Source organism: Triticum dicoccoides, chromosome 3A (genome assembly GCF_002162155.2).
Source record: "Triticum dicoccoides isolate Atlit2015 ecotype Zavitan chromosome 3A, WEW_v2.0, whole genome shotgun sequence".
NCBI classification, from domain to species: domain Eukaryota; kingdom Viridiplantae; phylum Streptophyta; class Magnoliopsida; order Poales; family Poaceae; genus Triticum; species Triticum dicoccoides.
The window spans coordinates 732,695,873-732,711,935 of NC_041384.1; the positions used below are offsets into that span (position 1 = coordinate 732,695,873).

The 16,063-nt window shown below is 44.4% G+C and overlaps 1 protein-coding gene across 1 annotated transcript; it reads left to right on the top strand.

Moving 5' to 3' along the window:
• The first annotated feature begins 2,687 nt into the window (after positions 1–2,687).
• LOC119270559 (uncharacterized CRM domain-containing protein At3g25440, chloroplastic-like) lies at positions 2,688–14,568 on the top strand. Its single transcript, XM_037552565.1, has 7 exons — positions 2,688–2,943; positions 3,941–4,102; positions 4,478–4,799; positions 5,216–5,617; positions 6,100–6,927; positions 7,111–7,286; positions 14,305–14,568. The coding sequence occupies exons 1-5, from the start codon at positions 2,903–2,905 to the stop codon at positions 6,466–6,468; spliced, it is 1,296 nt and encodes a 431-aa protein (XP_037408462.1). The 5' UTR covers positions 2,688–2,902; the 3' UTR covers positions 6,469–6,927; positions 7,111–7,286; positions 14,305–14,568.
• Positions 14,569–16,063: the final 1,495 nt, after the last annotated feature.

Consider the following 16,063-nt stretch of genomic DNA (forward strand, 5'->3'; position numbering starts at 1 on the left):
ATTGCTTGCTCAACAAGCTTGGCATCTCATTACTAGACCACATAGCCTCTGTGCTCAAATCTTAAAGGCCATGTACTATCCTGACGGCAATCTGGAGGACACAGTTTTTAGTGGAAATGCATCCTCATCATGGCAGGCTATTAGCCATGGGCTAGATTTACTGAAGAAGGGTATATTGTGGAGAGTGGGTAATGGCAAAAGCATATGAGTTTGGCGTGACAGATGGATTCCTCGTCCCTACTCCTTCAAACCAATTACTACCCAGGGGACGTGTAGGATCCGATATGTGTCTGATTTGTTGAACAACAATGGCTCTTGGAACGTGAATTTGCTGCAGAAGTATTTCTTACCTGCTGATGTGATGGAAAATTTGAAAATTAGAGCTTCTCCCAGGCAAGAGGAGGATGAGATAGCTCGGGGACCGGGTAAGTACGGTCGCTTCTCAGTTAAAAGTGCTTATGACTTTGCATTTGAAGAGGTTAATCGGGATTCAGCAACTGGTTCGAGCTCTGCTCCTGATGGCCGACGGAAAGGGTGGCAGCTAATCTGGACATGTGAGGTACCCCCTTCTTTTCGTAACTTTGCTTGGAGGATTGCTGTTAACTCCTTACCGACTTGGCAAAACAAGCACAAGCATGGTCTAGAAACTGATGGAATATGTCCGCTATGTGCGACTGAGATTGAGGATAATTTCCACCCTTTTGTATGATACCCTCTTGCTCGTGAACTGTGGTATACCATGGCAGAGGTCTGGGTCTTGCCTGAAATTAATACAATTGTTAACACATGCAGATAATGGTTACTACATGCACTAGAACCTCTCCCGGACATTGAACGATCCATGATGTTGATGACCTTGTGGCGGTGCTGGCATGTCTACAATGAAGTTGTTCATCACAAGCTTCCTCCCCCGTCTGAATCTTCTAAAAGGTTCTTGGTAAGCTATTTGGACTTGCTCATAGGGCTAAAAACTGATCTATGTGATGATCCTACTAAAGGAAAATCGATTATCTCGTACCGGCAAGAAGTAAGAACCATACAGCCAGGTCATGAGGCTAGATGGAGTTTGCCTCCGGATGGCTGGGTTAAAATAAATTCGGACGGGTCCTTTCATGATAGAGCAGCTGGAGCCGGTATGGTCTTGCAGGACGACAAAGGTGCAATCATTTTCTCTGCTTGCAGAGTGCTTTTCTCATGTCACGAAGCATTGGAAGCGGAGCTCAGTGCTTGTATGAAAGGACTCTCACTTTCAATCCAGAGAAGTGAACTGCCAGTTGTTATAGAGATGGATTCCATGGTTGTCGTGAGCTGATTCAGTCACAAGATCTAGATAGATCGATTTACTATGTTATTGTTAAAGAGATCAGGCATTTGATGAGCCTCCGTAGAACTTGTATTACTCTTGTTAGCCGTTCTTAAAATAAGGTTAGCGATAGTCTAGCTAATTTTGCTAGGATGGAGGGTAGGACTATGACCTGGCTTGGTTCAGGACCTTCAGTTTTTCTAGATGTAGCTCTGGAAGATTGTAATGACCTTTCCTTGTGAGTAATACAAGATTACTACCCGCAAAAAAAACACATCTTATATTTTGAAATAGTGTGATTATTTTTTGAAGAAACCTAAAACCATCAAACCTAAAAACAGAACGGTTCAATGTCGTTTCAAGAAGTCGTTTACGTGCGGGGGGTCAAATGGAAAATGAAAAAATGGCCTAGATTCGGCTGAATTGGGAGCAGTTCCTCTTTTTTTTTTTCCCACCTAGCATCCATATCGGGCACCGCCGCCACCCCTGCCCCGCGCGGCGCCGCCGCCCCTCCGCCGCCGCCCCTGCCCGGCGCGGCGACGCCGCCCCTCGCCGCCAGGCGCGAGGCTCCAGGCCCGCCCCTCCCTCGCCGCTCCGCGGGGCCGCACCACCACACCACGCCGCGCCGCCACTCCCGCCTCCCGCCGTCCCGCGCCGCCTCTGCTGACGGCTGGGGAGAGGGGCCGCCGCCGCCGCCTGGTCCACGTCCAACCCGGACCAGCCTCCGTCGCCTCCTCCGCGCCAGTCCAGAGTCCAGACCGGGAGCAGCCGAGCAGGAGCCAGGAGGACCAGCTTACCGGGGCGTCCGACGCCGGTACGATCTGATCTGGTCCCTCTCTTCTCTTGTCTGTCTCCCAATTCGTTGATCCTACCATGAAGCATCAATATGTGAATTTGTGAAGTTTTCTGAAAATCTGAACCACTGAACTTGTGTTGCTTTTGTTGTCTTCATGCGATTAGAGAACTTGGATTGGCATTTGGTAATTGCTAATTAGAGAGATTGGATTGGTAGTTTTTGATAAATAATTAGAGAGATTGGATTGGTGTTTGTTGATAAATAACTAGAGATTGAATTATGTGGCTGTCACTTGCTATTGCTAACTGCTGCTCCTATATTTCTAGTTGCTTGCTGGTTACTTTGTGAGTTGTTACAAAGTTTTGAGTCAGGAATTATCATTTATATGAAGTAGATATTATCATGTGGTTGCTGGTTACTCTGTCATGTTGTTACAAATTTTATTATCTATTGATTGGTGTATTTTTTGCTAAACATATATTTTTTATGGCTTAAAAAACTGGACATCGAACCGGTGAACCGGCATCCGACCTGTAAAACCGACAGCCTCACCGGTTTGATTACTGGTTTGGTATTTTAAACTATGCCCGCCCTACCTCCAGCTCAGGCCCGGCGGCTCACTCCCACACTACTTCTCCTCGCCGCGCCGCCCGGCAGCCGGTTTCTCCTGCTCCCCTATTGGTTTCCTCCCCTTCCGCAGCTCCTTGGCCAGCGCCAGCTCTTTCACTCTGCGCGCCGTCTCCTACCCGTCCTCTTCCGCGTGCACGGCCTCTTTTGCGAGGGCCGCCACTGGGATTGATAGGATGCTCCTCCACCACCTGCTGCTCCTCTGTCATGTGCGGCGGTAAGCGGCCTGAATTCGGTCTGCTAATTTAGGATTTTGTTATCACAGATCCTTGCGGGTTCTGCTTGCTGTTACTTGTCCTACCTTCATTGGAGATTCCATGTTTTTTTGAGAAATTCAGTTTGTGTTTCTGCTAATCGAATTTCTGGACATCAGATACTTCTGAGTTTGGTAGAAATCAAAGTTTTCTCTGGATGCGATAAATCATGCATTAGTAGCTAACGAATATTGCTTGTGATGAAACTAGTCTATTTTTATCTATCTGTTAAGCCGAATGTTTGAGTTAAATGCATCTGTATATTATGTAAGTTACATGTTAACTCTGGACCTCTTGAAATTGTGCATCTGCATTGAGTATATTTATCACAACTCATGTGGAACAAACCGGGTAGAGGTAGTGTCAAGGTAAATGTGGATGCATCTTTCTGTGCTGAAACCATGTCGGGAGCTACGGGTGCTGTTGCTCGTGATGACAGAGGTGAATTGATTGCAGCGGCTACATGGTTCATCCTCATGTTTGCACTGCTAATTCTGCGAAGATACATGCGATCCAAAACGGTATTTGGCTTGTGCAAAGAATTGGCTGTAACTCGCTGATAATCTCGAATTTGATAGAATGCAGTTGAGGCTTTTAACCAACAGGAAGCTTGCTATGGCCCTGAAGTGGCTGTCATTATGGAGTGCAAGCAAATGGGTTCAGAGTTTGCAAAAAATCTTCTTGTGTTCATTGCTTCCGAGAATCAAACTCTGAGAAATGTAATGAATATATTTCCAGCCGTATGAATCAAATGAAGTTTTGGGGAAGTTCTATCCCAGACTTTATTTCTCATCTTATTGTAAATGACTTATCCATTATTTGTGGAATAAAGTCTATTTGCTGTCAATTTTTTTATCACAACTCATACGGATGGAAATATATTCATTACATTTTTTGCACTTCAACTGTCTAAGTGTGTTATTGAAGATAGTAAGAGATTGTTCTTCATTCTTCTTGCAGGCAAGTCTTGAATTTTTTTTATGATGCATTGTCAAAGAGTAATGGACAATTAATGGCAATCCGTCTTCTGTCGCGTCAAAATCTGAGGAAGCTGGCTGCTTCCTTCACACTCCTTAATCCATCCCAGAAGATACTGCTTTCACCTCCCCCTCCGGCTCACAGGTAGTGAAACTGTTTTGTTGATTCTCCTCTCTTTCAATCCTTAATTCTATGTTTTCTGCATACCACATGGCCAAAATTTATACCTCATTTGCTTGTTCATGAAGTGTCAGAATTTATCAGTTGCAGCTGATTCATGCAACCAAAATGTGTCTTAATTGTAATAGTTCTGTATGAAGTGTGGTTGCATTTTTCACATAGTAGTATCACTTGACATGATTTGTCAAATGTGGTCTATTTCGTCACTCAATTTCGTGTCTTAAGTGTAAACGTAAGAAGTGTCTACCAAGTACGTAAGACATGGCTTATCGTTTTGATCATATTTTGTCCACAAGTTGAATTTAGTTTTCCTCATATTTTGCCTTCTAGTTATTGCAGATCTGATGCTATTTCCCCTAGCAAATGCTTAAGCCCCTTTTACCCGTTTATGTATTCACGGGGTGTTAGATGGGCTAGCTATGAATCAGTGAATCTGGTTTTGTCTGATGATGGGAAACCCAAGTTTGAGATTGAGGAGGTGGAGCCTTCCAAGAAGGGGAGGTTTTTGACAAAGAGGCGTTTGAAGCTTCAGAGGAAGCGGGAAAAGAGGAAAAGGAAGGAGGCCAATAAAAACGATCCACGTCGTATCAGACCCAAGGGGAAAAAAATAAAACAGAAATTTCCTACACCTGAAGCTCGTCTCAAATACAAGATCGAGAAGGTATCAACAAGTTAGTTTTATTTTCAACCTTATTTTCTTTTTTGTCCATTTGGTTTGCTTTGTTACTTCCTTGCTTTTTTCTATATTATGAATAGGACTTGCTAATTGCTACTCAATATTTAATCAGTCCTTTATTTCTATTCCACGAGTATTGTGCTTTCCTTACGTTACTTTTTTGGTAGCTATTTTTGTCATGATGCGGTTGGCTCATTTGGAAACTGTGACTGGCCATTTAATATTGTTGAAAATGACATAGTCTTCTACCAGGATTGGCCATCGTTTAGTATTTGCCGTTTAAAATTAGCTTGTTTGATGGAAACTTTCAATACCACCGAAGCAAATGGAAAATAAGATGCTTAATTTCTCATTTTGATTCGTGGAAGAGGATTTATTAATATGTGTTGTTTCTCTTCCAGTCCAAATTAAAAGAAGCTATGTTGGTTGAGAAGCTAAAGAGGTACGAGGTTGCGAAAGCTGAAGGCCCTGTCGCCAAACGAGATGATCTCGATGGTGAGGAAAGATTTTATTTAAAGAAAGTTTCACAGAAAAAGTCAAACTATGTCCCGATTGGAAGGCGAGGAGTATTTGGGGGTGTAATTCTGAACATGCATTTGCACTGGAAGAAACATGAGACTGTCAAGGTCATCTGTAAGCCCTGCAAACCAGGGCAAATCCAGGAGTATGCAAATGAGATAGCTCGGCTGAGTGGTGGTGTCCCTATTAATGTTATTGGAAATGACACCATAGTCTTCTACCGAGGAAAGGACTATGTTCAGCCAGAAGTCATGTCACCAATTGATACACTGTCAAAGAAAAAGGTAGGTAGGATTATTCTGTTTCCATTGGTTTGTCTCAAGTTGATGCTTGCTAATGGTTGCTAGTACGTAGCAACCAGAAACTGCAGAGAATTTCCCCTTTTGCTATTCTTTTGAACTTTCTGTTATTTTCTTTGTGGATGGCAATGTTTTGCTTATAATACTGAAGGAGTGCAGCTTCCAGAATTTATGTTTTAGAAAAAAAAGTATTGTAAGGAAAAAGAATAATCAACAAAGTGGTACAGTTTATATTTAATACACAACATTGTAAACTGTAAGATGCTCAACATTATACACTTTAGCATGGTTTGACAGTTAACATCACATCAGCGGCACACCAGCAGCCTGTTCCTAGTTCATATGTCCAAAACCACAGCTTAAGTTCAGTGGCAGTATTTGGTTCTGATCATTAGTCATCAGGCTGACTGTATATAAGTGCGCATCTTTTCAAATGGCCCCTGACACCTGTCTTCTTTTTATCCCAGGCACTTGAAAAATCAAAATATGAACAATCACTGGAGACAGTTCGGCGTTTCATCGCAATCTCTGAAAAGGAGCTCGAACTATACTATCGGCATGTTGCACTCTATGGAAAACCACAACCCCAGAATGCTGATCTGGTCCATGGTGGTGGTAGCCAGGCTTCTTCACCGGAAATGGAGGAATTGAATCATGGAAAGGACCAAGGACCTCATCTGGCTAGGAATGCTTTCTCTAATGTTGACATCATGGATACATCCGAATCTGATGAGGAATATGACTCTAGTAGTGAATCTGATGCCAATGATGTTGCGGCTGGAGATGCTGTAGACAGTTCTGAAGATACTGATGTTTCTGATCACAGGCTGTTCTAGGTGAGTGAGGTGCAGTTACCTCTTGTGGCACTCTTCATAACGTTGATTGCTTCAGAGTGAGCCACAATATTATGACATGGGCATTTATCTTCATTTAAGATAGATCTGACAGTTCTCAAGACGATGTTAGTGTGCTCAAATCACTATGGGTGCAAGTGGGGCGTGGCTGGCCCCTAAGCTGCTGTCCGGCCTTGCAAACCAAGCCAAATAAACGCCGCTGGACAGACCGCACTTGCTCAAGCGGGTTCAAGCTGCTCTGCCTGCTTTGTCCGGTGGGCATCCCACATACCCCGCAAGAAGAGTTGGCTGTCTCCCGATGGAAATCCACCAGTTCCATCTCCTCCTAGAGGCTACAACCGGCAGCAGTGCCACCACCTCTGTCGCCAGTGTCCCCTGCAGTGCATCATGTGGTGTTTGTCATCAGCATAGTAGCCAATTGTGCCAGCTGCCATAAGCAAAGTAAGAGAGCTTGGATTTTGACCATCCTTTTTCTGTATGTCCTATAAATTTCATGTTCCAGAGTTACTTGCTAGTAACACAGCACTATTATTAACTTGCCTCCGCAGTTAATAATAGTGCTGTGTAGCATCCATCAGATTTTCAAAATTGTAGTATATCCTGAAAATTTTTCTGCCACCACAGGTTTTAGCGTGTACTCCCGAGGGAGATTCAAATAAGTCCAAGATCTAGAATATATGTGGATCAGTTATCTTTTGGGGAAATGAAACATATTACTGCTATTTTCTTATGCTGATGGAGAGCACCTCAAACATACGTTTTGTTGTACCGAGAAAAAGCCATTGTCGACCAAAAGTTTGGTGAGTTCAAAGTTGAAGCCTACAATTTGCATTGTCTGCATTATCAAAGTATGTACCTGTACAATCCCTTGGCTTGGCTATACCTCCTATCTTGTGAAATGATAGGATTGAAATAGTATGGAAAATATAATTCAGACAACAATGAATTAGAAAAATAAGGAAATGAGATTATGCTTACCCACTCTAGGACGACGACCGGGTAAGAGAAGTAGGTTGCTGAAGTGGAAGGCAGCGTTCATTATTATGGAGGGGTTATTTCCTTATTGGGGGGTAGATTCAACGGGATGAAGAGCAAGGGAAATCTAGCGAAGAATGGGGTTCAGATTGTGCGATGGACTAGGATTTGAGTCACAATTTTGGTTTGTGTATTGAGGGGTGAGGGGGCTAATGCCCCCCTACCCTAACATAAGGTGGGAGGGGAGGACCAATGTATATGTGCTGAATATTATGTTTACGATTTGTGCTATAATTAGACTTATAATTAGCAGTGAGTTAGGTGTTTGAGTCAAACACGTGTAACCCGAGCCTATATATAAGGGCACCCTGTGTAGCCGAATAGACAAAAAGCATGTACACTCATATAGGATCACACACATGTCCTCGTACAAGTAGATAATTATACTCATACGTCTGAAAAAACGGCCAGCCCTCAGAACATGTATAATCAGCAATTCTAGGGGATTGAGTTGTCTCCGCAAGATCTGGCTTGCAAGATCTGGGCACCCCCAAAGTGCCGGTTCTTCCTACGACTTCTGCTTCACGAACGGCTCTCCACGGCGGATCGTCTTCAGCGACATGGCGTTCCAAACAACTACTTCTGCGGGCTATGCGAACGCAACCTGGAGAGAGCGATGCACCTATTCAGCCACTGCCCCTTCACCAACACACGGCATGGTGCAAGATCGCTGGCTCCTCAAGATGCGCTGCTCTAGTGCCTGGTGCATGGACTCACTAGGAAGAAACGGCTAAGCCGGCTGCCTGGGCGCGCATGCAGTTTGATATGCACCACGACTAATCGCAAGAAAACGGCCTCCATTGCGGTGGCGACCCTTTGCGCACTATGGAAGGAACGCTGCGGGCGGTAATCAGCAGCTGGCACGCCCTGCCACTGCCCTTGCGAATGAGATCATGGACGAACTCTAACTCTGGATGATGGCAGGTGCGCCGCACCTAAATCTGCGAGAGTAGTCCTTTTTCCGGGCCTTGCCCCTTTTCTAAGTGTCACGCGTGTGTGCAAGCTAAGCAACCTCGTAAGCCTCACAAGCCTGCGAAGGAGAGACACCTGGCACCTCTAGAGCTCATACATTCAGATCTTTGTGAGATGAATGGTGTGTTGACTAAAGGTGGAAAGAAATACTTCATGACTCTGATTGATGATTCCACTAGATTCTGCTATGTGTATTTGTTAAATACTAAGGATGAGGCTCTACACTACTTTAAAGTCTATAAGGCTGAAGTTGAGAACCAACTTGAAAAGAAAATAAAATGAGTCCCGTCTGATCGTGGTGGAGAGTACTTTTCTAATGAGTTCGATTTATTCTGTGCGGAACATGGTATTATTCATGAGAGGACGCCTCCCTACTCACCTCAGTCAAATGGGGTTGCCGAACGGAAAAACCGTACTCTAACTAATTTGGTTAACACCATGTTAGATACATCGGGTTTATCCAAGGCATGGTGGGGGAAGGCTGTATTGACATCTTGTCATGTCCTGAATAAAGTTCCCACAAAGGATAATGAGACTACTCCCTATGAGCAATGGGAAAAGAAAAGAACTACACTCTCTTACTTGCGCACTTGGGGCTGTTTGGCGAAAATCAATGTGCCGATAATCAAAAAGCGCAAGTTGGGACCAAAGACCGTGGACTGTGTTTTTCTTGGCTATGCCAAGCATAGCGTTGGCTATAGATTTCTAGTGGTGAAATCTGAGGTACCTGACCAGAAGGTCGGTACAATTATAGAGTCTAGGGATGCTACATTCTTTGAGGATATTTTCCCCATGAGAGATACGCAAAGAAATTTTAGACTGGAATCTGATGAGACTATTGAACCTGCTATTCCGATGGAATATTATGAACATAAAAGTGATAAGAGTTCCACGGAGGATGACGAGGAAGCTCCTGTTAGGAGCAAGAGACAGAGGACTGTAAAGTCCTTTGGTGATGATTTCCTCGTGTACCTCGTGGATGATGATACTCCCAGCTCCATTTCAGAAGCTTATGCATCACCGGATGCTGACTACTGGAAGGATGCGGTCCGTAGTGAGATGGATTCCATCTTGGCTAACGGGACATGGGAGATCACTGATCGTCCTTATGGTTGTCGACCATTAGGATGTAAGTGGGTGTTCAAAAGGAAGCTTAGGCCCGATGGTACTGTTGAGAAGTACAAGGCTAGGCTTGTGGCCAAGGGTTATACCCAGAAAGAAGAATAGGATTTCTTTGACACTTATTCACCTGTGGCTAGACTGACAACCATTCGAGTGTTACTCGCTTTGGCTGCCTCGCATGGTCTTCTCGTTCATCAGATGGACGTTAAGACGACTTTCCTTAACGGAGAGCTAGACAAGGAAATTTACATGCAACAACCGGATGGCTTTGTAGTAAATGGTCAGGAAGGAAAGGTGTGTAAGCTAGTGAAATCTTTGTATGGCCTGAAACAAGCGCCTAAACAATGGCATGGGAAGTTCAACACTACTCTGACATCTGCTGGCTTTGTTGTGAACGAAGCTGACAAATGTGTATACTATCGCTATGGTGGGGGCGAAGGAGTTATACTGTGTCTGTATGTCGATGACATACTGATATTTGGGACCCACCTCAAGGTCATTGAGGAGGTCAAGTCCTTTCTATCTCACAACTTTGAGATGAAGGACCTGGGTGTGGCCGATGTTATCCTGAACATCAAGCTACTGAGAAATTCTGAGGGTGGAATTACACTTTTGCAATCCCACTATGTTGAGAAGATTTTGAGCCGTGTTGGATATTCGGACTGCAAACCTTCCGCAACACCATATGATCCTAGCGTGCGGATTCAAAAGTTCGAAGGCACGGCTGTAGATCAATTGAGATATTCTCAAGTGGTTGGTTCACTGATGTACCTAGCATGTGCTACTCGTCCCGACATCTCATTTGTTGTGTGCAAACTGAGCCGGTTTGTTTCCAATCCGGGAGATGTGCATTGGCATGCTGTTGAGCGAGTGATGCGCTATTTGCAAGGTACTGCGAACTATGGAATTCACTATTCTGGGTACCCGACGGTACTTGAGGGGTATAGTGATTCGAATTGGATATCTGATACTGATGAGATGAAAGCCACAAGTGGACATGTCTTCACACTTGGTGGTGGTGCTATTTCCTGGAAGTCTTGCAAGTAGACGATCTTAACCAGATCGACTATGGAAGCAGAACTCACAGCATTGGACACATCATGCGTCGAAGCAGAATGGCTTCGAGAGCTTTTGATGGATTTGCCGGTGGTTGATAAACCAGTGCCGGCTGTCCTTATGAACTGTGACAATCAAGCAGTGATTGCCAAGGCTAAGTGTTCAAAGGACAACATGAAATCCACAAAGCACATAAGAAGAAGATTGAAATCTGTCAGAAAATCAAGAAACTCCGGAGTAATAGCGTTGTATTACATCCAGACGGCTAAGAATCTGGTAAACCCTTTTACGAAAGGGCTATCACGGATTGTGATAGAAAATGCATCGAGGGAGATGGGTATGAGACCCATGTAAGTCGCCATGGGGGTAACCCAACCTATTTGATCGGAGATCCCGTGAACTAGGACCTGGGAAAACAATCTAGCGGTCAACTGAGGAGAGTATCCTTAATTAACCCACTCCATTGGAGATGCACAATACTCTCAATTCTGTAAGGCAGGCTGACTTTTGTCTTAATGTGTTCCAAAGCTTGTGTAAGCAAGATGCTAACCTACAAAGCATTCTTTGGAGGAACACACCTATGTGAGCCCGACTGCTGGTCACAGTCTATGAGATTGGGTAATCTCTAATAAGCTCATGAGAAGGTACGGAGTATGACTAATAAGCTCCACCCATGGGGTTTAGCCTATGGCAGCCACGTATCAGCTGACAACAGGCGAAACTTCTGCACGCCAAACTGACAATTCAAGGCATAGTCCATTGTTCAGTTGCGAAGAAGTCTAATCCTGTTGCTCTAGGTGGAAGTTCAACTTAACAGTCTCCACTGAAAATTCTGGTATATCAAACATTGTTTGGAATAGTTGACAAACTTATGTGCCTCGAGATCTGATGGGGGATTGTTGGATTATGGATGGGCTTAGGCCTATATAAGACACTAATCCCTGGTTAATCTTGAGGCCCATATATGAGATGGCAGGTGGTGGGAAGTTTAGTCCCACCTTGCTAGTTGAGGAGAGTTGAGACCCCTTTATAAGGGCTGCTCTACCACTTGCCATTGGGAGCTTGGGAAGAGGAGTGGTACACACGCGCTCCTCCTCCTCCGCCGCCCGCCTCGCCACGCCTCGTCTCGCCTCGCCTCGCCTCGATGCGCGCGCGCCGCGGGTTGCGGGAATGAGCCGAGCCGAAGCTTATTTTTTCCGCTCAGGAACGAATTAATTAATCAAGGATTAATTAATGAGTTGCTAACAGGTGGGCCACTGGCCAAGACTCCCTTGCCGGGGTGCGACCCTTGCCGGGACCCGCGTTGCCAGGATTCGTCGACTCCCTTGTCGGGAGTGGGCCGACTCGGTCGTGGGCCTCGCCAAGGCCCACGACTTTCTTCCTTACGGACTATATAAGAAGGCTCTGGCCAGTGAAGTAATCCAGTTCGGTTCACTCACTCCCTCTCGCGTGACCTAGCCGTCATCTACTGTTCCTCACTCCGTGCTGCCTCCGGCGATCCCATCCCGATGACCGCGTGCACGGCTGGTCGGGAGAGCAGGTGCCTCCAGAACCCTGTCGTTCGAGATCCTTCCCGGGAGAACGGCAATAAGGTTTTTGGGGAGCGTCTTGACGCGACTACTCCCGATCCGTCCCCAACTCTGTTCCCCTCTGCTTCCACTACTTCCTCTGCATTGACACCATGGCCGACGGCGCCGCCGCTAAGAAGAAGGCCACGGACAACACCGAGGCTGCCGCTGCAGCCGCCGCGTTGGCCTGGCCAACCGGAGGGTATGATCTGTTCATCCCTCGTTTACTCGTACTTATGCTAGCTGTATATGTGCTGCTCATAGAAGGTTCGATTCTATGTTCTGTACGTGCTAGTATGCTTAGGTATTGCTATGAGATGCATACCTTTTATGCCATGCTTACTGTTTACTCGTGGATAAGTCTAATCGAAAAAGTGCTAATATTTCCAACAACTTGAACCCTGGTGGGCTGGGGATACCATAATCCCTCTAACCATCCAACCACAGGTTGGTTCGCGACCCCTTCCAATTTACTAGACGTGCACCCCCTGATTTTCATGGGATGGGTCCCCTTCCACAACTAATTCCAATCATTAGCTGCCACGTTGAATCAGCCCCGTAACACCCCGTAACCCTTTGTACACGTAGCATTGTCGATGCGAATATGGCGAAGCACCGCAGGCTACAAGATCCGGCAGAAGTCGTCCACCTCCACAGGCTGTAGGTTGCGCGTCTAGGTGTATGTTTAGTTGGAAATAATTTGGATTTAAGCTTTTCCTACATAATGTATGTCAATTAGTAAACCAATTACTTTTTAACTTACTATCATATACCCTCTAAGCCGAAGGGGTATGTTTTAGTCTCCATCGTTGATTCATTTAAAGAAGGGCGTACTGAAGTGGAAGTGAAAAAAAATCATATGACTTTCTTCGTAATAGAACGAAGTTAACAAGAGTGTGTTCCTCCACTACCTCACAATGGTAGTTGATTCCAACACAATGGGCTATTACGTAATGAGAGTAGGGAGCGATAATAGTTAAACCTATTGACACACTAATCAAATAAGTTCCGTGTATTGCTCTCCCACTCAGCAAAATTTCTCCCACACTTTCTTCTTTGATAAGATCGTTCCATTTACTACAATTCCTTCCTCCTTATTATGGACTTGGTTGCCTTCCATTGATATATTGCTTTCATGGTGTCATTTTCATATATGGATGAAATCATTTGGGGGTTCTCATTACACCTAAACATTCGTTATGGCTACATAATTTTCATTCAAACATTAGTTTTCCCAAATCACATAATTAATGAAGTATTACAAAAGCTATGGTGTAGCAATTGAGAATTCTATCTCACTGATCACTTTTCATCTTTCAAGCTCTCTTCTTCCCGACCTTGGCATGCAACCTTTGACCAGGATATGACAGGGCAAGGGGCTCGCCAACCGCCGAGTCAGCCTCTTGGGCCCAACTGCCAGACCAGGGTCCCACCAACTTGAGAAACAAGCTACTGGCACCCGGCATGGTTCGACGGGACCAAGGGGCGCGAGCCCATTGGTGGTCTGACCCAAGCCTTGTAACCCTAGCTCAGCCGGCTATATAAGGCAAGCTGGAGATATTCTCAGGGATCAAACACATTCTCGATCATCCTATAGCTAGGGTTCTCACCTACCACCATCTTCTTCCTCTCTGCCGCTAGGCCGAGAGCTTGTGACTCAAGAAACCGATCTCTCCAGTGATCCTCCCGATTGTCGGTGAGCACTCGAGCAATACAACCACCAATGTGTTGTTTGCCATTTGCATAATAGCCAATTGTGTCAATTTAGCCAAAAGAGCTTGGATTTTGACCAGCACTTTTCTGTAGGTCCTGTAAATTTCATGGTGTGTACTGCATATGCTAATAATGAACTGATACATCCATTTCCTGGATCCGAAGTATAATCAGAAATCAGTGGAAGGGTGGTCTGTTCATGCACTTAACGTTCTACTGCTAGCAACCTCCCAGGGTGATGCTAATGTAATCGAAGTGGTGTTTTGCAATTCTGTGTAATGGTGGTCTGCTCGTTCATGCACTAACATTTTTGTCTTATGATTTTACTTTGGGGTGCTTGCACTACTAACAGGGAATTCAACCTGCAGTCATGGTGACCTCCCGGTGCTGTTATCACTGAACTCCGAATCCTGAGAAAACAGAGGGCAAGCATTGGCTTTGATCTGAAGCAACGTTCTAGTGGTTTTGCCTGAAGCTTTTGTGCAACGAAGCTTGTGTGACATCTAACATGTAACGTCACCGACCTGATCACATTCACGCAACACTTTAAATCATTATTTTCTTGTGTGAGGAAAAAAATTGATTACATCAAAATGTATTCTTCTCAGTACTATTACTTACACTTGTAATATTGGTTGTAGTTTCTGATGATGGTTTGCCATGGAAAAGTGTGCTTGTAATATTGGTTGTAGTTTCTGATGATGGTTTGCCATGGAAAAGTGTGCACTGAAACTCAGCCCTGGCCTTCCACCTTGACCAAATTAAATGCAGATAGTTGATACAATGTTTCCCTGATGTTTCCAAAAGTGCCCTCAGCCCGCACGGTCAAAAAGGAAGCTTGTGGGAGGCCTTGCAGTTGCAGATACGCAGCTGTCATCAAAAGGCTAAAGTGTACAATACCAGTTCGGCCTGCTGTATTATACTGTTCCTCCTCCTCACTTTTTGTCAGGCCATCATCGTCTAATCCACTGGGTTTATTTCTGGTCACGGAAGGAGTTTGGTTGTGATTGTGATCACGTGTGGGCCCCAAACTCAGCAATTAATAATGGTGTTGTTTAGCATCCATCAGATTTGCAAAATTGTATATCCAGAGAAATTTTCTAGCCGAAGGTCATGAGAGGTTTTAACGTTTACTCACAAGGGAGATTCAGATGAGGCCAAGAGCTAGAATATATGTGGATCATTTGACTTTTTGGAAATGAAACATACTAGTATATTATGTTTTGTCGTATTGAGAAAAGCCATTGTTTGGTGAGATCAAAGTTGAAGCCTACAATTTGCATTGTCCTGTATATACTTATTCATGTGTACGACACCATTCTATATGGAACAGAGTGTATCATCTAATCCACCAAATGCCTTCATAGGTTTAAACTTAATGGTCCTCTATGTCCATGGAGAGTTTCTTAGTAAATAGAATAAAAGCATGGCCTCGTAAGTCAACACGGGTATCGCAAAAGTAGTGACGTTTTATTTTTGACTCATATATAAAAACAAAATTAATAATGATATGTTCGTCCACTACTTCGCAAGGAGCAATGGCTAAAGTACAAAAGAGGTGCATACATATGATACGTAACAAGAGTAGAGAGCAATAGTTGAAACTATCAACGCGCTAACTAAAAGTTAAGTAGCTAGCGTGGGTAGCTGTCATCTCAAAGAGGATTCATGTGTAGCATCAGATTTTCAAAAATATATCGAGAACTTCTTTTCGTCCGAAAGGTGTAGTAGCAGATGGTTTTTGAAATTTTGCAAAGCCATCACAGGTTTTAACGTTATCTCCCAAGGGAGATTCTGATAAGGCCAAGAGCTAGAATTAATATATGTTTTGAAAATCAAATTTATTACTCTCTCTTATCCATATTACTTGTTGCTCAAACGGATGGATCGGAGGGAGTAGTACATTTTCTTTTTCTGACAGAGAGCAATTCAAACATATGTTTTGTCATACTAAGAAAAGCTGTTGTTTTTTTTCCGAGAATACCTCAAGAGGGGCAGGGAGTTCCATTGCATTATAGAAGATGAGAATTGCCCAGTTAATCGGGGATAACTAGGTGAGAACAAGATAAGAAGGGCAGTAAGCCCCCGCTGGTGGACAAGTGATGGAAACT

Excerpts from the sequence above, each read along its gene's own strand:
- LOC119270559 (XM_037552565.1), top strand. The coding sequence starts at position 2,903 with ATGCTCCTCCACCACCTGCTGCTCCTCTGTCATGTGCGGCG. Across the intron at positions 2,944-3,940 it reads CTCCTCTGTCATGTGCGGCG|GCAAGTCTTGAATTTTTTTT; the intron begins GTAAGCGGCCTG and ends TTCTTCTTGCAG. Across the intron at positions 4,103-4,477 it reads CCTCCCCCTCCGGCTCACAG|ATCTGATGCTATTTCCCCTA; the intron begins GTAGTGAAACTG and ends TAGTTATTGCAG.